We start from the raw sequence: 20,902 nt of genomic DNA, 5'->3' as shown, positions 1-20,902 counted from the left end.
AATAACGCACAAAATCAGTAACAATAAAGAAACAAAACACTGCCTGCCCATCCCGGACTCAACAAATGTGTGCCGAATGAATAACGCAGGGTGAAGTCATGAGAGCGCTGGCCAGCCTGGTCCCTGGGGCTGGGGTCACAGCCCCTGCTGGGCCTTTCCCCAGCACGGCGTCACCGAGTGCCAGGGCTTTCATCTGTGGCCTTTCCCAGGAGAAACCATCACACACCTAAGGAGTCGGATGATCTCTTGTTCTGTCCATTTCATTGGCAGTGCTGGGACCCAATCAGAGCCTTGAGCACCAGGCCAGCTCTCCCCACCAGCCAACCCCAGGGACCTCTCTCTGGAGGGCGACACCAGCAGCCCTTCCGGAAAACCCTCCTGCAGATGCACAGCCACCAGGGCACAGGGCAAGCAGTGCTCAAAGCCTGGCTCTCCAGCTGGGTGACGGAGGAACCCCAGGGGTCTACACAACGGTTCAGCCTTCGTTAGGGCGGGGTGGTGCTCAATGGTGTGTGAACGCCACAGTGCCTTTATCTATTCATCTGCCGGTGGACACAGAGGCTGCTTCCGAGACTGAGCTGTGAGGAGTCATGCTGCTGTAAACGTGCGCACGGTCGCTGCGATACCACGCCTTTAAAGTTCTGACACTGAAGTCCTGGCTTCGGGGCCTCCGAACGTGGCTATGTTTGGCGACAAGGCCGTGCAAAGGGGGGATTCAGGTAAAGTAAGGTCAGTGGGCTTCTCTCGAGCCAAGTGACACACAGAGACCTGGCGCAGCAGGGAAACCTCCACCTATCCAGGGGCGATTAGCGCCTCGGTTTAGGCCTCCCAAGCAGCCAGCCACAGTGCATGTGTCACCTGTGCAGACACACAGCCGGGAGCCTCCAGGGCTCGGTACTGAGGGGCTCGGTGGTCACAAGCACGTGCAGTCAAACCCAGAGGCAAGAGGAGAGGAAGCTGCCTTGGTGTTATGGTTTATGTCTGTGTGTCCCCCCAAAGCCTCAAGCGGCCATAGGGCAGGCTATTAGAGTTTGAATATGGGTGTGAGAGCTGCACCCGCCCACAAGTGGATAGTCTGCATATGTAAGGGAGAGGAAAAGAGTGCTTGGGGCATTCCTCCCCCATTCCGCCCTGGTGTGTGGCTGTTGCTTAGCTGCATTCTGGCGCCCTGAGCTGTAGCTCTTTGCCATGTGCCACTCTGCCTTATAATCTGCCAAGTACGGACTGAAACTTCCACAAACTGTAAGTGAAATAAACCGTTCCCTCCTTAATTTTGGGCGTCAGGTATTTTGTCCCAGCAGCAAGAAAAAAGTAACCAAGACACTTGGAGAGGAGGGGGAGCGAGAGCCAGGGCTCGGAAAGAGTCGTCCACTCCCCTGGGCCGGGACTGCATGCACACACCTTCCGAGGACGCCTACAGCACCACCTTCCTCCCACTTAAGGAGCACGTGGGCCACTGCCATCCTGACAGTGACCTCGGCTGTGGCCATGTGCTGACCTGGGTCTGGGCCCTTGGCCTCGGCGGGGTGGGGATAGCACTCTGGGAGGCTAAAGACAGCTCTGTGCAGGCCTCTCCAGGAGAGACACCTCAACTGCCCAGTGCGGCTCTCCCTCTTCCCCTCCTCCCTGCAGCTTTGGAGACAGGAGCCCCGGCTGAGCTGAGAGCTCCAGGCAGCTTCCATCAACTGCCTGGATGCTGCTCCTGCTCCAGGGTCATCAGATGAGGGGCAGCCACAGGGAGGGCCGGCAGGACTATCAAGTTGCTGGGCGGGAGCAGCGGAGCAGGCCTTCCTGGGCTTGCAGCCAGATCATACCGGCAGAGGAGCAAAGAACGCAAAGCAAAGCCACTCCTGCTCCCAGTCCCTGCATACCCAGATGCCACACCTTTCAGTAACAAGCGCCTGGTCCTGCTCTGTCCTGCTCCTGCCAGACTTCAAGGCCACCCTTGGGCTCTGTGGTGTGAGGCAGTGTGCAGTTTATCCCTCTCTGAGCCTGGGGGGCAGCTGCTCCCCAAGAGCCCGACCCCAGGCTGGCCTCGGGTGCTCCTTCCACACTGCCTCTGAGCTCAGCAGCCCACTGTGCACCACAGCACAGCGAGGGCTCCAGGCAGCTCCAGTCACCAGGGCACCAGGCACTAAGCCCACCCGAAGCTGTGCCTTGGAGACTGGTGCAATGCTAGGAGAACCAGAACCAGAACTGGAACAGAACCCCCTGCTCGGTGACTGAGTCAGCTGTTGGCACAGGACACAGTACTGCAGAACCAATCCCAGATCCTCGTGCTAGGAACATGGCTTGTTACGGTAGATTCACCCAACGCAAACAGACACAGGGCGCCCTAACGGAGCTTGCTTATGCTTGAACAAGGTTAGCTGACAAGAGCTAATGCTCAGCCAGGTGTGGGGGCGCACACCTGTAATTCCAGCACTGGAAAGGCTGAGACAGGAGAATCGCCGTGAGTTCAAGGGCAGCCTGCACTATATGAGGCCCTACCTCAAAACAAAAAAGGTAACATTTATTCACCTCTTCTTCTCTGCAAGGTACCACATTATGATGCTGATGATGATTACTAACATCACCTCTAACAGAGATGAGACCGGAGCTCAGAGAGGCTGAGAGACAAGGTCACACAGCTGGTGAGGACTAAAATCTCGGACTCTGCCAGAGGCTTCTCTTCCTGTTAGCATATGTGGGTGGCCTGAGACCAGGCCCTGGGCTCGGCCCCTCCAGGCTGAACGCCACACTGCTCAAGGCTGCAGGTGGACAGAAAGGCCCTCAGCAGGCCGGAAGGGCAGAGGGAGAAAGAGGACGCAGTCTCCAAAGGCCGAGGAGAGATCAGGTCTGATGGTCAGACCCGAGGAGACAGAAAGGCACCCAAGCTGTGGGCCTCCGGGCGGCAGACACAGCTCTCCAGGAGCCAGGAGGGGCCCCAGCCAATTAGCATGCCTTATAATCTCATCTGCATTGTGCTTCTGGTCCACACAGGGACAACCCCCAGGAAGGGGGAGCCGGTCAAGTGAACCCCACACCAGGCCAGAGTGTGATTCCAGCTGCCTCCACTCCTCTCCCACTGCCGAGCATGGGATTTCTGACCTCTACGAGGAATCAATCTGTGTCCACTTCCTCTGCGTGTGTCCTGCCCAGCTCTTTGTTCAGAGCACCAAGCACTTAGGATGGACCCGCCTGCCGGCCCAGCCCACCAGGAGGAAGAGGAAAGAGGGGGAAGCTGTGCCAGGGAGGGTGGCACACGCAGGACAGCGCAGGAGGTGCGGGAGTTCAAGGCCAGCCTGGGCAACTTTGCAAAACTATCAAAACAAAAACAAAAACTGTTTTTAAAGCAGCAGTTTTTCCTTCCTGCCACGGGTGTGCAGGGAGCAACCGGGACAGCTGAAATCACCACCCTGGTGTGCAGGCTCTGTCCCTTGTGACTTCTGGCTGCAGGGGCCTGGATGACCTCCAGGGGGCCTGGCCAGCAGCTCCCATCCCAGGGCCCAGCACCCACCTCGCCAGCACAGCCCTGCCCAAGCAAGCTGGTTCCTGGTCCTGGAAAGGGGACCTGGCCTTCTGCTCACCCCATCCATCTCGATCAGGCCCGGTCAGCATCAAGCACTGGAGCCCGGGTTCAATGAAGAGCCGCTGACCACTTAGATCGCAGTGGACTTGCACTATAGAAGACTATTCGCTTCGGAAATGATCACTCAGGCTGTGCAGAAAACCTGCCGCCATGGAAAGAGGTCGACACTGTTCACCAGAAACAGATCACAGAACAAGAGCACAGAATGCGGCCACACACAGGATACAAACTCCACCAGACACGCAACAGCAGCAGTGATCCCAAAGGCCCCTCCCACAGTCAGCAGGGTAAGTGGGCTGGGGGGCCTCTGACAAGCTCACACCTTACACTTAGCAAAACACAAAGGCAAGTTTCTGGGAAGAAAACAAACCAGCTTGCTCCCTGCCTCGTAGGTGCCTGGAAGGAGGGCCTCCGGCGCACTGGGAGCCATGGGTGGGGAGCACCAGTCTTCCAACTGGCTGCCTCCCTGCCTCATAGGTGCCCAGAGGAGAGCCTCTGGCACATGGGGAGACACAGGCAGGGAGCGCTGGTCTTCGGGCTGGCTCGCTCCCTGCCTCGTAGGCACCTGGAAAGCCATGGGCGGAGAGTGCCGGTCTTCCAACCGGCTGGCTCCCTGCCTTGTAGGCGCCCAGAGGGAGGGCCTCCGGCACATGGGGAGCTACGGGCGGGGAGCACCAGTCTTCAGGCCGGCTCACTCCCTGCCTCATAAGCACCAGGAAGGAGGGCCCCTGACGCACGGGGAGCCACGCGGTGGCGAGCGCTGTTGAGCCCCGGCCCTCAGGCTGGCCGCCGCCACTCAATTGAGAATGACCATGACACAGAGAAACAATGACACAATTGGCCCACCATGCACTGGCTGCAGATGCCCACCCATGGACGTGTGTGAATCATTCAAACATGGAGAAACCCCTGAGAATACATGCCATGCAACGGGTCACTCTTGCTCCTGCCATTGAGAACTAGAAAGGTCCAGAGTCAGCGGAGGAGCAGCTGCTGAACAAGGACTCGGAGAACATGAGAATGCAGACTAAGCCCGAGGAGTCAGAGGTCCTGTGGACTGGGGTCATGAGAGCCGCTTGGAAGCTGTAAACCAGGAGAACCTTGCACAATACCTGCGGAGACTCCCTGGAAGCCATTCTTCCCCAGACAGTACAGGCTGTGGTAGAGCGCCAGAGAAGTCTCCAGCAGGATTCCTGCTACCTGTGCTGACAGTTGGGGAGAGGACAGTAACTGGTTGTGGGGTCCCAATGCGATGGGAGGCTGGAGAGAAAACGCTACAAAAAATGGCTTTGACCCCAGACTGCTCACCTGATTTTTGACAACCCTTAGGCTGTAACTACTTGTTAGATCCTTCTTGCATATCTCTGTCTTCCTCAGAAACCACTTGGAAGATACCACCATGTATTACAGCAGCCATTGATATTTTCCTACTAATCTATCCATAACTCTGCAATGTTTGTATTGTTCCTATCCTATTTCATAAACGGATGCATGTCTATTATTATGTGTTTCCTACAACAACCATTGAGAAAAGTTAATGATTATTCAATAGGTCACTCATGTATAGCTCTATTTATTTTCTTTAGAAGCCACTTTGAAGATACCAAAGTATAGTACAACAGCTACTGATAATCTCCTACCTCTTTTGTCTGTAACTCACTATTATTTGTCTATTTGTTTTCCTGAGAAACTATCTTGTAGATAACAATATGTAAAACAATAACCATTGATAATTTCCTACCACTTTGTCTGTAATTTGGTAAGCCCCCGCTATTATTATGTTATCCTTCTTTTACTCTTTAAAATAAAAAAAGAAAAAAGAAAAAGAAAACAAACCAGCATTCCTGTTCCATCTTGTGGGCAATCAACCCTCAAATATTTGTGAAATGAAATCAGCTGGGAGCTAGAAAACAGTATGGACTACTCCTGGGATCAGAGCGCTGAAGCACGAAAATCCCTGCTGCACTGTTCCGCTATGACATGCGTGTGCATGTGCTTGAACAAGGTAACTCCCCAACCCTGCACTTCAGACGTGAACAGATGGTCACAAATGAACCTCACCTTGGCAGGATGTGAAGCAACTAAACATGAAATGAAAAAACTAAGCAGCTACCTACAAGATCAAGAAGTTGAACAGAAACCCACCCATCTGCCGCACCCAGAAACGAGCCCTGATGCCGCCTTTCTCCCATTTCCTCGAACCCGAGCTCTGAGCACCCGGGAAGCCCACGCGGCGTCTGGCTCCCAGTGCAGGGGACAGGGTGGCCCTGCTGGGCAGTCTCTCCCGTGTGGTTGTAGCCAGACTGAGCACTCGCGATGTGTATCTGGTTCTCCACTTCCAGACAGCAGCTGGGTTCTTTGGGTCACTCCCTCATACCACCCTCTCCCCACTTCTGCAGCTTATGAAAAAATACCATGCTCCCGCCAGAGGCTTGTCCTTACCTGTGATCTCACCCTCCAGGGTTCCACTGCTCTCCACTAGCCAAAGTCCAAAAGTATTCCATGGGGAGTTCCAGGAATAAACAATTCATCAGTCCTAAGTAACTGTCATCGCAGTCTATTGTTGTACTGTTCTGTTCTTATGATTTTTACTTCTATGAGCACATGTTTGCAGCACCTAACGATCACATTCCTTGTGGATTCAGGAACGTACAGGACACATTTTGCTTCTTTTCCTGTCCCCGCCCCTCCCTCCCTCTCATGGTCCCCTCCCATTCTGCAAAGATCTACATTGTTCTATTGTCAGCACCTGAGCCTCACTTACAGGCTGATGGTCACTGTGTGCACACACAGGAAAAGCCTGGCGCTGGGTGTGCGCAGGCTTTGGTCCCCACCATGGTGTCAGGCACCCACGGTGGCCATGACCATGCCATCCCCCAGGAGGGGACCGCCATCCATCTCAGAAGCTTCACGGAGAGAATCTCGGAGGCTTCAGCAAACTAACTGCACCTCCTCCCCGGGCTCCAGCCGGAAACCCACTCCCGGGAGGAATTGAGTCCGCGTCCAGCCCACAGCTCAAACTCAGCACTGCTGGCAGCAGGGACTGGCGCGCTGTCCTGTGCAGTGTCCCTGGGCTCTTCCTGGCAGATGCCAATGGCAGCTCTCCTTGCTGTCCCGCCACACATGACACACAGAAACGTCACCAGGCAGCTGCCCCCAGATCTCAGCCCAGGGACTCAGGGTCAGGAGCAAGAGCTACAAAGCGGGGCACCCTGGCTTCCAGCGCACTCATCCCACGTCCTCATCATACTCTGCAGCAGCTCTGGAGTCCTCTTTCCTGAGTGTCTTTAGTTTCGCCATCCCGGCTGCCTTGATGTCTGGATTCCATTCAGAATATTTCCCTTTCATGATCATTCTGACTTCGGGGAAGAGCCAGAAGTCACACAGTGCCACATCCAGTGAATAAGGTCAGTGAAGACACGCGTTTTTATGCATCTGCCTTTATGCTGGACAACGCTCAGCAGCAACATCCACTTTTTGATCACATAGTGTAAAGACCCTTGGGAAAGAGGACTTGCAGAACTGCTGCGGAAAGTGGCAAGGACGACGGGACGAGTGTGTTCAAAGTAAGCGCGCCAATTTTAAGGGACAGATTAATGGTAATGTGTCTTTCACCATAATAATATTTTATTAAACACACACCATGTATTTTTAGTTACACGTCACAGACACTGAGGGTACGGGGTGTAGACTGGGTTTGGACTTACCGTAAGCATAAAACCTGAACACCCCAATTTCCCTTCGTCATTACCTTCCTCTTTCAACTGTCACTTCATGGGAAAATTCTCAAATGGGCTACATTCTTATTCACTATGTACACATTCAGAAATGTCTACTTCTACGACGAACCTGAGCCACACGTTCCCCACTGAGAGGACCGAGTCTCCTACTCTTTCTAAAATAAATGAAAAGACCATTCCAAACTCCCCAAAGTTAACTAAAACAAGATCCAAAGTCAAGAGAAATGGAATATAAATTTACACCAAGCCTCCAACCAAATTACGTGCTAACTTGGAAAATTCTCTTTCCCTCACAAACATCACCAATATTTTACATACTTATAATTTTTTTCCTATTTAGTATCTAAAGAGCACCGCTTTTCACATACTCCACAAAACAAAACAGTTTTGCAACCAATCTTTAAAGTTACTCAATGACGAAACGTGGCCAGCACAGAAAAGACCAAGAATTCAAACTCACTCACTTTAGACCCTCATAAGCGAAGCCAACACGAGTTGCACTCCAACACAGGAGGGAATTTCTCGGCCAGGGAAATGATGTGGGAACACCAAGTGTGCACCCTTCCCAGGTCCCTAAAGGAATGCCTAGGACTCCCTGCAATCAGCCCAGTAAAGAGCTCAGCGGAAGCACCCGGGACACAGGAAGCGTCCACCATTAGTTTGCATTAAGTGTTGGCTTCAGCCTAGCAAGGTGGCCCAGGCTGTAATCCCAGCACTCTGGGAGGCTGAGGCAAGTTTGAGCCCTGCTTGGGCAACTTAGTGAGGCCCTCTCTGTAAATTTAAAAAACAAAAAAAAGGCCTGGAGGATATAGCTCAGTTGAAGGCCCTGGGTTCAATCCTCCATACTGGGGGTACAAAAGCTCACTAGAGGGTCACCCAAAGGCCCCACACACAAATAGAGCTAACACTGGCTCGTCAGCACGGAGCGCGCTTCCAAACGCCGGAATGCCACCAGCTATACATGGCGTGTCAGTGTCCTGGCAGGGGAAGTGCCCCATGGCTCCCAAGCACTCATGCCTAGTTCCTCCAACCCCAGGGACACTGAGGGCACCGTTGGGGAACAGAAGCCCCAGGACTCCAGCAGCACAACCCGCCTGCCAGGACCCTCGAGTCTGACCACACAGCCGTCTACTCCTCTGGGTGTTACTCTTTATCAACTAGTCCTTTGTCTTCTTCCAAAGCCGACTTAACAGCAGTTTCAGAAATAAGCTGGGCACGGCATCGCAGCCCTGTCATCCCAGCACTGAGAGAGGCCAAGGCAGGAGGATCGCAAATTCGAGTCCCGCCTGGACAACTTAGCAAGACCCAGACTCAGAAAATAAAAAAATAAAGCCATCTGGGGCCATCGCTCAGTGGTAAAGAGCCCTGGGTTCAGCCCCAGTGAGGATGAACAGCATCGGAGGCTGCCACTTCCGTAGGCAGCGCTCAGATCCTCCTCCTGGAGGCCGGCCGGTCAGCCTCCACTGTCCCATGGAGAAGCAGGGCCGGACAGGAGCTTCCTTCAGCGGGCTTGGGGGCGGGGCCCTGAGCCAGGTGGAAGGAATGTCAAAGCCGGCCTTAAGCGCCCCCCAAACCGGTTGTGGAAAGAGAAAAGAGGGATAAGCACTCTCTAAAAAATCAGTAATTATTTCAAAAAACACAATCAAGATTCCTTTTCCAATTAAGACATTGCTTAAATGCAAGTAGTATGCAAAGCCCCAGCTGCTGCCCCAGACAGAAAGGAAGTGAGCTCGGTCCTGACGGCTCCCTGACTCAGAGGCGGCTTGGCCAAGACACACGGACGCCCTGCGACTTCGCTGCAGTGTTTACAGGATGCTGTCTGTGTACAAAGCCACCTCCTAGCAGCGTGTGCTGCAGGCCTGTGCAAGGTACAATTAGGTCTCTGTAAATATTTAACCACACGATCCTATGAAGAGATGAGTCAGCCGCCGAAGAGCAACGGCTCCCCGTCCCCAAACGCGAGCACCAGCCCAGGGCTGGCCCCTCTGGGTATGAAGCCCTAACGAGCTCCCCGAGAAGTCTCCTTTGACAAAGCCAATACAATTGAGAGCTCAGAAGTAAACAAAGCTGACAGTCTCGCCAAGACAGCTCACCGGGGAGAGAACAGCCTCACTCAGAAATTCACCCAAGTGCATCACAGACCTAACTACGAGGGCGAAAGCCAGGACACTCTCAGAAGAAAACAGCGCTCCATGTTCATTAACTTTGCTAGGCACATATTACAAGACCACTAGCACAGGAGCAAAAGAAAAACTAAGTTAGACTTCATCAAAAACAACCCATACCCTCAAGAAAGTAAAGACACAGAGAGTAGTAGCACATGCCTATAATCTCAGCTATTCAGGAGGCTGAGGCAGGAGAATCCTAGGGTCGAGGCCAGCCTGGGATACTTAAAGAGAATCCATCTCAAACTTTTAAAAAGAGACAGGATGTAGCTCAGCACTTTTTGAGTTCAATCAAGAGAAAACCAAAAAAATAAAATAAAATAAAAACAACTCATAGAATGAGAACGTATTTGTAAATCATCTACTTTATGAGGGGTATATTTGGAATTCAAAACATAAAAAGAACTTTTAAAACACAATAATATAAAAACAAATAATCCAACTGAGAAACAGGCAAAAGATACAGATAGACATTTCTCCAAAGAGGAGGTGCAGATGGAAACTAGGTCAGAAAAAGACTAGGAACCTCATGGATGAGTCTTTAGGAAAATGCAAATCCAAACCAAAACCAGAGGCCCCTTCATACCAGACAGCAGTTGGAGTAAAGAGCGGACAGCACGCACTCACAAGACCATGGAGAAATGGAAAGTTGGGGCCTGCAGGGGGCATAGAAAATGGAGCAGCGCCCTTAGGAAACATCTTGCTGGTTCCGGAAGGGTAAGCAGCTCTGACTCTACACTTCTGTGCAGAAGTACAGAAAGACAGGTGGACGGATGGTTGGGTGGGTGGATGGATTGAATCTAGAGAAATGGAAACCCGCATCCACCCGAAAACCTGTACACAAGTGCTAGCAGCAGCCTTATTCAAAGAAATCAGAAGTGGAAAGAACCAAAACGCTCATGAATGCCGGAATGGGTGAAGAGAGCACGGCACACAGGCATACAGCAGGGAACTGTGCAACCGTAAACACCCAAGGCCGCCAGCCTGTGCGTTTCAAGTGGGTGGGCTGCCTGGGATGTGAACTGTATCTCAATAGAACAGTTCCTAAAACTGTTCTAAAGAATTTTTAATTAAAATCTAATAAAGCCCTTTCAATATAAATAAAGAATGACTTCCAAAAGCCCTCAGATCATAACTTCCAAATTATTTGATTGGACATTTCTGCTCAATGCACAAGTAAGAGCGTGGGCATTTCTCCAACTGCACTTTAAGAATAAAAAGAAAACGGGGATTTTTGAGCACTTGCTAATTCAAACAGAAATAAAGAGCCCCAAGGGCAATTTCCCAGCGCTGCAGGACCCAAAACAGCTTCACGTTTCTCAAGTTACGAGTCTGTTTAAAGCCCCGCCGCCGTGCGAAGTTTACACAGAGTACTTTATGGCTCTTCTGCAGCTTCGTGTTCTTGCAGGAGTGGAACCTCATGGGTGGGTCTGTAGGAAAATGCAAATCCAAGGCATTTGAGATGGCGCCAGAGCTCCCATCTCTCCAATGATTTTTCTCGCCTGGTACCAAAGCAGCCCTTGAACGATGCTTCGTGACACCACAGCCCTGACGGCTGTGTCCGTCCCCTCCGCACCACGCACAGGTGGCAGAGCCGCCAGTCCTAGCTCCAGTCACCTCAGAAATTCAAGAAAAAGGCTTCCGTATGTAAACTTCTGACAAAGGTAAATTATGCCATATATTCACGCTGGATGGGCAAAGCAGTAGTATCAGTTTCCTTTCTCAAGCGAAGTGGGTGAAATCTGTTGCCTACAAACCTACTGCATAAGTGCTCCCACACCAGCACCTCGCCCCCCACACCCAGGGCCCGGGGACCGCAGAACGCAAGCAACACCTTGGAGGTCACGTGTTCAGATCTGCTAAACCAGCTCTGAAGTTTCAGAGACGGAACCAACACTGTCTCGTGACAATAAATCCAACAGCACAGAATAAGTGAAAAGCAAAGGCCCCAGCCGACCGGCCCGCCGTCCTTGGCCACCTGCACTCACCGCTGTGGACAGTGAGCAGTGCGTCTGCAGCTCCCGGAAGCCCCACGCGTGTCCCAGCACCCAGAGAGCAGGAGGGCGAGTCCGCCCCTCCCAGGTCCACGGCGCGCACCTGTCACGCACTGCCCCGAGGCCCCTTCTGCCCCCTCCCGACACCTCATCTCACACACACACACACACACACCCTCCCCACTGCACACACAAAGGCGCCACGCTCTTCTGTGTGTCCTGAGACGCTCACAACACTGAGCTCACCGCCTCGGCCATGCTTGGCGCAGAGCCAGGTAATGTTCACTAGATTCCTCTGGAACACATTCATGTAACACGAAACACTACACCTCCGACACACACGTTCCTTCTCACCTGCCTAGCCCTTGCTAACCCGTTTTCCGGTGTTTTTATTTTTGTGACTTTAGCTACTTCTGTTGACCGTCTACGAATCATGCAGCATCTGTGCTTCTGCAACTAGCCTGTAATTAGCATGGTATCCATGAAGTTCAACCACATTGCGGCATGTGACAGGTTTCCCTTCTTTTGTAAAGCTGTATAATACTCCCTTGTTCGCATTTTTTTTGGTACTGGGAATCAAACTCACAACCTCATGCTTGCCAGGCGGCCGCTGTACTGCTGAGCTATATTCTCCCGTTCCCAGCATCATTTTTAATGGCAACACAGTACTGATCATACGGAAGCTAGTTACCTTTTTAAGTTAGTCCACCGTCAACCAACTGTTCTCAGTTTACTTCTGATATAAGAAACACAAGTGAAATTGCTACAGGCAAGAATGGACATATTTTTCATTTAAAGACATAATGTTAATGTAAGTTCTTCTCCAGAGATGAACAATTCTGAACCATAAAAATGAGCCTATAAGGATTGGGCAAAGCTCAGGGGTGGAGCGTATGGGAGGGCTTGGGTTTAATCCCCAGCGCCACAGAAACAAAAAAAAACAAAGGTGAGCTTATCCACTACCTTGCCAACTCTGGGTATCATACTTTGTAACTCTGCCAGTCGGGGATCAGCAAATAAGTATCTCAATCTCAATTCTATGCCTTCAATCGCAAGACTGGGCATTTCCTGCTTCTCAGTGAAGTGCATTTTCTCCTACAAATCTATCCCTACTCTTGTCCATTTTCGGTCATTTTGCTTCACTGTACATTAAGGAAAGGAGATTTCTGTCCTAACAGTCATTGTATGCTATTGTGTTTTGACTGTGTTTTGCTGTGGACAAGTTTCTAGTTTTTATATAGTCAAATTCCCAAAGCCAGTGTGTCACGTTAGGCTTAGAGAAACCTTGGCTACGCCTATAATCTCTGCACTCAGCAGGCTGAGGCAGGAGGACTGTCCCAAGTTCAAGGCCAGCCGTGACTATATGGTGACTTGAAGGTCAGCCTGAACTGCATAGCAAGACACTGCCTCCAAAAAAAGGAGCAGAAAAACCTCGGCCATTCAGAAAAAGATTATTATTTTAAAAGCTCACCTGTGTAAATATTCCTGATGGACTGATTTTTAACCAACTGTAATGGGTGAAATCTCCTGGATGCTCCTCTGGAGAGGCTGAGGTGAGATCACTGGGGCCCGGGAGTTAGAGACCAGCCTGGGCAACATGGCAAGATCTTGCTTCAGACAAAGACTGGATCTGCTCATCACTCGGAGTAAAGGGTGGAGATCAAACTACCCACTCAAAACGCTCAAGGGGATCCTGCAGGTCTGGGAGAAAGACAGCTCTCCCCACAAGAGCTGGGACACTCTGGGCTGGGCCCTGGACAGCACCAACCCTGGAAAGGAGAGCCTGGGGCGAAGCTAAAGGACAAGGAGGCTGAGGCAGCGACGCCTACACCCTGACACACTTGGAAACAGGCACCACAAGCGCACATTCAGCGGAGTTGTGCTCGACACAGCACCTGCTCCCCCGCCAACCACACAAGTACAAGCAGCTGGGCTGCAGCACCCAAGCTGAATGCGCTCCTGGGGGCATCGACCTGGCCTGTCTGCCCCTCTGGTCTGCGCCACACCCGACCTGCCAGAGATGGAGAGGCAGGAGAAATCGCCTCCCAAGCCGGTCTGTGGTTCCTAGCTCAGCATCGAGGCAGGGCAGGATCTTCACAAACACTGGAGCACTGCTGGCACCCGTAGACAGGCACCAGCCACGGGGCCCCGGATGCCAGGGAGCTGCTTAAAGACCTGCTCCTCCCTCCCCTGCTCCGGACACCCTGCCGGAACCACCGTGCCTCTGATTCGGAGCGCTGGGCTGTGTAGATGGCAGTATATCCTCCAACTCTCACCACATCAGGCAGGGGACGGACAGGGAGGGGCTCTCTCTCAGGGTCTGGGGTGCCCGCAACCCCTCCAGAAAAGAGGCATCTGATGAACCTCGGTTCCTCTGGCCCCAGCACTGCAGGAAAAACAGAGCTGCCCGGCACCGTGCCCTTCCCAGCCCGTCCTAAGGGGTTGGGCGCTGCTGCCCAGAGCTGTCCAAGTCTCCAGGCAGAAGCCGCCTGCAGAACCAGCCTGATACTCCTGACTCGGCAACCTGCAGCTTCAGACACTTCGTCGCAGGGCAAGGGAGCCATTCCCTAACTCCCTGCTGCTCAGCCCGGCGGGCAGCGTGCAAGGCTGTAATCCCAGCACTCACTCAGGAGGCTGAGGCAAGAGGAGCACCACAAGTTCAAGGCCAGCCTGGACTGCATAGTGAGACTCTGTCTCAAAAAACCAAACAATAAACAAACAAGTGATACAGCGCAAGAAAGCTGTGTATAGCAGTCAGAGAGCACGGGCTCTCCCAGCACAGGCTTCCAGACCAGGGGCAGCTCCGAGCTCACACCAAGGCCAGTGTGGGGCCGGCCAGCCTCGGAACAGCATGTGAGTCCAGCCCTGCCTGTGCCTTGCAAACAGGCGGCTGGACAGGCCTGATCCCGGGATCCACCTGAGCTGAGAGGACACACAATTCTGCCTGCGAGAAGCATGAGATGAAGACAGAAAACCCCAAGCACTGCGACCCTGGCCCCACGCTGGGGTCAACCGCACACCCCTCCCTCCCACCAGGGCCGTGCCCAGAGCGGGGCTGCTCACACCCACCCTAAGTTGCGCATCTCCTACTAATTTTTTGTTAGTTTTTTTGAGACCGGGTCTCACTATGGTAGCACAGGTTGGCCTTGAACTCCTGGCGATCCTCCTGCCACAGCCTCCTCCTGAGCGGTGGGATCCCTAGGTGTGCGCCACACCTGGCTCACTGAATTTCCTAACTAATGAACACGTGTAGAAACATAACACCACCCTCACTCCAAGTTTTTCGGCAATGCGAGGAGTCAGGCAGAGCTTCCTGCATGCTAGGCAAGCACCTGCCCTGGGTTCCTGCTATGCGCACTTCTGACTCTGCTTTTCCTTTTTTTAAGAGTAGAATATATTTATTGAGGGAAAGAAAGCTTCTGTCCAAGAGAGGGACAGAACGGGGCCCAAGTGGGTTGCCCAAGACTCTGCCTTTCTTAGGGACTTTTACAGAGCAAAACCACGAGGTGAGGGGGGTCTAAGATGGGGGAAACGGGAAATTACAAGCCTGCTTTTCAACCCCGGGCCCTCAAGCTCTGTGTGAGGCCTGGGGCTGCTCAAGTCCAGTGCTGGGAGGCACAGCGCCGGCTCCAGGACCGGCCAGCCGCAGTGTGAAGCAGTTCCCCAAGCTCCGCTCTGAACCCCCTCGGGGCCTAAGGGAACACAGTGCCGCAGCCCCTGCCTCGGGTCCTTGTTCTCTCTCTTTTCCACCCCTAAGACCTCATTCTAGGGACCACAGTGCCTTCCGCTGTCCTGACCTCAGAGCCAGCCCACCACGGCCCGAACCCGCTGAAGCCAGGTTAGAGGCCTCCTCCTTTAAGCTGCAAGTGTCCAGCAATGGAAAGCTGACTGACAGAGCGGAGCATGCCTGTAATTGCAGCTACTCATGAGGCTGAGGCAGGAAGATCACAAATTCAAGGTCAGCCTGGCAACTCTGTGAGACTCTCTCTCAAAATTTTTTATTTTTTTTTTTGTTGTTGTTTTGTTTTTTTTTTTTGGTCTTTTTGGGACAGGTTCTCACTATGCAGTTCAAGCTGGCTTTGAGCTCACTTTGTAGCCCAGGCTAGTCTTGAACTCACAAGGATCCTCCTGCCTCAGCCTCATGAGTGCTGGGATTACAAGTGTGCACCACCATGCCTGGCACTCAAAACTTTACAAAGAGGGATGGGAGTAGATTTCAGTACAAGGCTCTAGGTTCAATTCCCTGTACGATAAACAATAAAAATAGTAATATTTCACAAATTTAGGAGAGGAGAGGGGTGAAGCTACAATTAGAGAAGAAGACGTTAGCCTGGCATTGTAGTGTGTAGCTGGGCAACTCTGGTTAACAAATACTATAGATTTCAAATCATGCAGAGCTGAGGCCCTTGCGTTCCCCACACAGCAGTGATGACTGCGGCGCTGGTGTGTGTCTTCCTTGACCTGATCCTCACACAAGGCACAGAACTTCACACTGGGCCCGGAACACATGTACAGTGTTATGTACCAATTAGAAATAAAAACAAAACTGACAAAAAGATTGAACAGACTTAGAAAAAAAGTCAGGGTTGCCGAAGGAAGAGGAATAAAATTCATGCCTGGGGGACCAGGCGTGGTGACACATGCCTGTAATCCCAGCACTCTGGGAGGCTGAGGCAGGAGGATCACTTCAGTCCATGGGGACAAGACCACACCCCATCTCAAACAAAGAAAAAAATGACTCTAAATTCTGCAACATGTACCCTGAGAAAATTCACTGGCTTTCCTAGGCTAGGCTTGATCTTGGGATTCTCCTGCCTCAGCCGCGGGGGTGTAACACTGCTGAGGAGCAAGGACCCCGGGCGGGGCCCTCCCTGGGGCAGGAGCGCCTGCCCTTCTCCATGCCCTTCGCTGGCTGTCCTTCCCTGGCAACAACACCCCCCTCCTGCCTGCTCAGCGCCTAGCCCCTCCGCACCCAACGGGACCGGCCTGGGCCCTATCTTCCACCACCCCAAGTTTGGGGGCAGCCTGGGCTACATGGCAGAAAACAGAAACAGGACAAAAAACAAACAAAACACTGCCTCTGCCTCACAGAAGGCCATGAGCGAGGGGCAGGGACGGGAGGAATGCCCCACCCTGCAGGAGCCACCAGCCCTCCTGGCCTCCCGACAGCCGCAAGGAGCCGGAAGGAATTCCCACAGACCCCAAGTGGCCGCCAGCTTCTGAAAACGGTGCAGAAACACACACAAGTCTGATCTTCCCTTCTCCCCCCGCACGCTCTCGTAAATAAGGTTTCGGGATGTGTACGATTTTCCTGCTTTTGTTTGGACTGTGCGGCTTCCATGCAGAGGAGAAACCGCTGCGTGGCCCCCCCCCCCGCCCCCGGTCGCTGTAACCTCACTTCCAACGCGGTCTTTCGAAACCTATTCTGTGATTAAAAATCCAACTGAACTAAGTTTTCCACACCAGCTGCCTTCCTAAAACATCAGCAACTTTAAGCTCTCCAAGCAAACTACAGAAGAAAAGCCAAAAGCAAGACCCTATTTCTGTTCAAATCCAATCGAACCCAATCACTACTTGTATGTCACAGAACACTCACATTCTGGATCTGTTAAAATATCATTAATAGCCAGGTATGGTGGCACACACCTGCAATCCCAGCACTCAGGAGGCTGAGGCAGGAGGATTGCAGTGAGTACAAGGCCAACCCAAGCTACATAGTGAGACCGTGTCTCCAAAAAAAAAAATAATTAAATAGAACTAAAAATGAAATACAATTAACATACAAGCAAGGAGATACAGGAAATGTTTTAAAATACATTTAACAACGGTTACAGAGGCTCACTTCTGACTGCCTGGGAAGCCCAGGATTTGGGGTTGATCACGGTGGTTTGGATTAGTGGACTCAGCTGATAGACACCACTCAGCATCCAACCGCAAAACACACCAAAACACACATGATTGTGATGAATGAGGCCTGCCTCACCACCTTTTAAAGATACCAAAAACAGCTGGGTCAAGGAATGAAAAAGGCCAAAGAGCTTGGTAGCACACGCTTGTCATCTTAGCACTTGGGAGGCTGAGGCAGGAGGATTGCCCTGAGTTCAGGCCAGCCTGGGCTACAGAGAAAGACCCTATTTCAAAGCCCCAGAAGGACAGAAAAATTCATAAGTAAATAAGTAAGGGATAAAAAAGAATTGCATCCTCCAATGGCCAGTTCTGCAGAGAGCAAGGCCTACATGAAGACTTTCTTTTGAGGGTCAAATTTAATGGATGAAGGTCCCCTACACTCTGAAATACAGGCAGACAATGCCATAAGCACTGCTTTGCTTTGAGGCTTCTGAACAGGGACTGCCTTAAAACCCCACAAAGCGAGGGATTACAGCAGTCTCCGAGTCTCCAGGAGCTCAGTAGGTGGGAGCCAAGCCCAGAATTCAGGGAGGAAGCTGGGGCGCAGGGTCCCCGTGATCCCTTCTGCAGTGGGGGAGGGCGGGGCACGCGCTAGGTCAGCGGCAGGGCAGAGTCCCCCGCACCCAGTCCGGGCCACCCGTGGAGACTGCCTGGCCACCTGCAGTGAGTGACCGCTCATGCCAGCCTGTGGGTCAAGGCCAGCAGGTGCCAGCTGTGGTCAGCAAGAAGGGGCACATTCTGCCCACATCTGAGTGGCAAATACAAGCGCCCACCGCAGAGACGAGAAGACAGCCCTGCACAGCGGGAGACGTATCTGTGCAGCAGATAAAGATCAAAGCAGGGTGGGGGCTGACAGCGATTTAAACACATCAGTGACAGTGGCATCCACAGCCGGCCAGCGAGGCGCTTTTCTCACCATAGCAGAAAGACATTCACACCTCTACCCCTCACCTGTTAACTGACCGGCAAAGCTGGGTCTCAGACGACATAGGATGTGAAGCGCGAAGTTACGACCTCCGGCTGGGGGCCCACACCCACACACAGGGCCCAGGTTCAAAAACAAGGAAAGAAAGCTCTCTCAGGGCTTCACAAGGACCCCACGCTGTTGAAAAGTGCACCTGTGACGGAAAAAAATGAGCTTTTGGGGCCAGGTTCCTTTCGAGGGCTGGGATGAGGACCCGGGGCAGTGGCAGTGAGCCTGAGGCACTTGCCGAAAGCCCTAAAAGCTTTGCCCTCACTGCCCCAAGCTTTCCCACCACTTTGAACACAGCAGTGGGGAAAAGCTGAGGGCTTCAGCTCAGCCTTGGGCTTTAGCTCTGCCTCAGGTTGTGCTCTGTCCCGAAGGAGGAGGACCTCCGGCCGGCGTCCTGCAGCCCACAGCTGTCTGCCCAGGCAGGGAGCCCAGCACGGACTGGTCAGGGCTGTCAGAGAGGTTCCTGTCGGCAGGCTCTGGGCCCGCTCTGACTCACACGGAGAATCTGCCCTCTCCTCTATGCTGTGCCAGTTTACCTGGCAAGGCACCATGAGTAATGAGGGGTCATTCGCTGCACGCAGGCAGACCAGGTGCCGGAGGCCCCACCCCGCCTTGAAGATGGGCCTTGAGAACGTGTGCATTTTCTTTCAAGGTCCTGGGGCCAGTCCTCTCGGACGCCACAGGACCGGGACCATGAGTTACACCCAGGCTTTCCTAAGGACCTAGGAGCCATTCTTTGGAAAGCCATCAACAAGCACAGGGTTTTGAGGAGGAGGGACCCCGATTTCGGGCAGAGCCACAGCAGACAGGAACCCAGGGACCAACCTCCTACCACTGTCCTCTTCCTGAGGCCATCCGAGACCCCCACGCCTCCCTCCCTCCGAAGACTCAGCATCCACTGAGCAAAACCCGCTCTCCCCGCCTGGACAGTCGGCAGTCCTAGGTGGATGCGGGCCTTTATCAGTGAGCACAACGGGCCGTGTCAGAGAAGGCGATGGCCTCCCTACCCGCTCTCTCCACACACTGTGACACCGAGTATTTCAACACCAAATTACTGTCGGAAAACTTCAGGCATGAAGTAGGAAAGACAGTTTCATACCTCAAATAGTTTTGACACATTTTCCACATACTTCCCTATGCTTTTACTTGACAGTTGACACGCAAATTTCTACACTACTAAGTTTGCTAACCAGTTTTCAGTTTCCGGTTTCAGAATTTTTTCTTTTTTTTAAAGACAAGGTCTCATTATGTAGTTCAGGCTGGCATTGAACTCACTAGGTAGCCCAGGCTGGTCTCAAACTCACAGCACTCCTCCTGCCTCAGCCTCCCAAGTGCTGGAATTACAGGCATGCGCTCCATGCCCAGCCTTTGGTTTCAGATCTGAAGGATCCAAACCTCACTCACCAGCACCCTCCTGACTGGCAGTCCGCACTGTCCGGCACTGTGTGGTCAGGTGGTCTTACTATTACTCTCGATGCTCTCATCAGGAGGGAGTAAGAAACAGCAGACGAGCATGGACGTCGTCGCCCTGGCCAGGGAGCCCCGTGTGGGAAGGCCTGGCTCGGCTCCCCCATGGAAGTCAGCTGCCTTATTTCTCTATCCTTCAGCTGCCTCGCCTGTCGGAGAGGCCCCTGGCACATCCCCGCCTCCCTTGGCTGCCCTGCAGAATGAAGGATGGATGTGAGGAGACAGCACCGGGCACTGAAGTCCTGTTGTCCTCTTCGGCTGTTACTATCATCCCCCATCAGGTCTTGTTCCCGCCCGCAGTGAGCCCTGCCCCACCCGGAGCTATCACAACTCAGGAGCAAGCACCCAACACCACGACTCAGAGGACGTTTGGTCTGGCTCACGTTCTTGATCCATCCCCGGCCGGCTCCAAGGTGGGAAGTCACGGTGGCAGGGTCTGACGGAGGACAGCTGCTCATGGTGTGGCCGCAGGGACGCAGAGAGTGAGGGGAGGAGCCCGGGGAGAGGGACATAGGTCCTTCGAGGCCACACCCCCAGTGACCAGCTCCTCTGGCCTTGGAAAGCCCTGCCTCTGCGTGCACGAGACATGGAGATCTAAACCATGACATTCCACCCAGCCCCCAAAGGCTCGTGTTACCTTCATCCAAAATGCCCTTAGTCCATCTTTAAGAGGCACCAAAGCCTTACTTCCAGCACTGCTAAAAAGCCCAAAGCCAAAGTCTCCTCTGAGATGCAAGACAAACTCTTAGCTATGAGCCCCTATAAAAATCGAAGAATTACACACTTACCTCAGGGTAAACTTTCCCACTCCAAAGGGAGCTACAGGGGATAGACGCCAACAGGACCAAAGCAAGACCCAAGCCCAGCAGGGCAAACACTCAGTCCTGCAGTTACATGTCCCGCCCCTGGGGCACAAGAGGATGAGATGGGACAATGGGCTTGGCTGGCCCTGCCCCATGGCCCTGCCTGCACGGCCCCCATGCCTCTCGCTGGGCAGGCCCCTCTGCCTGTAGCCTTCCTCAGCAGACATTCCACATCCCTGGCTTTTCCAGCATCCTGGGGTCACCACTGCACTTTCAGCTATG

At 53.0% G+C, this 20,902-nt stretch overlaps 1 protein-coding gene across 1 annotated transcript in view; it reads right to left on the bottom strand.

Annotated features, from left to right (window-relative positions):
• The window catches only part of Serinc5 (serine incorporator 5), a gene marked incomplete in the record, with an annotated part of 71,405 nt that extends 51,115 nt beyond the window's left edge, over window positions 1–20,290 (bottom strand). Inside the window, 1 exon segment of the mRNA XM_013513014.1 lies at window positions 20,201–20,290. Within this exon segment, the coding sequence (XP_013368468.1) occupies window positions 20,201–20,275 (75 nt within the window).
• Between the last annotated feature and the right edge of the window lie 612 nt (window positions 20,291–20,902).

The sequence above is a fragment of the Chinchilla lanigera genome, unplaced genomic scaffold (genome assembly GCF_000276665.1).
Source record: "Chinchilla lanigera isolate Chin_1 unplaced genomic scaffold, ChiLan1.0 scaffold00017, whole genome shotgun sequence".
NCBI lineage: Eukaryota > Metazoa > Chordata > Mammalia > Rodentia > Chinchillidae > Chinchilla > Chinchilla lanigera.
This window is presented reverse-complemented; position numbering and strand designations above follow the sequence as displayed.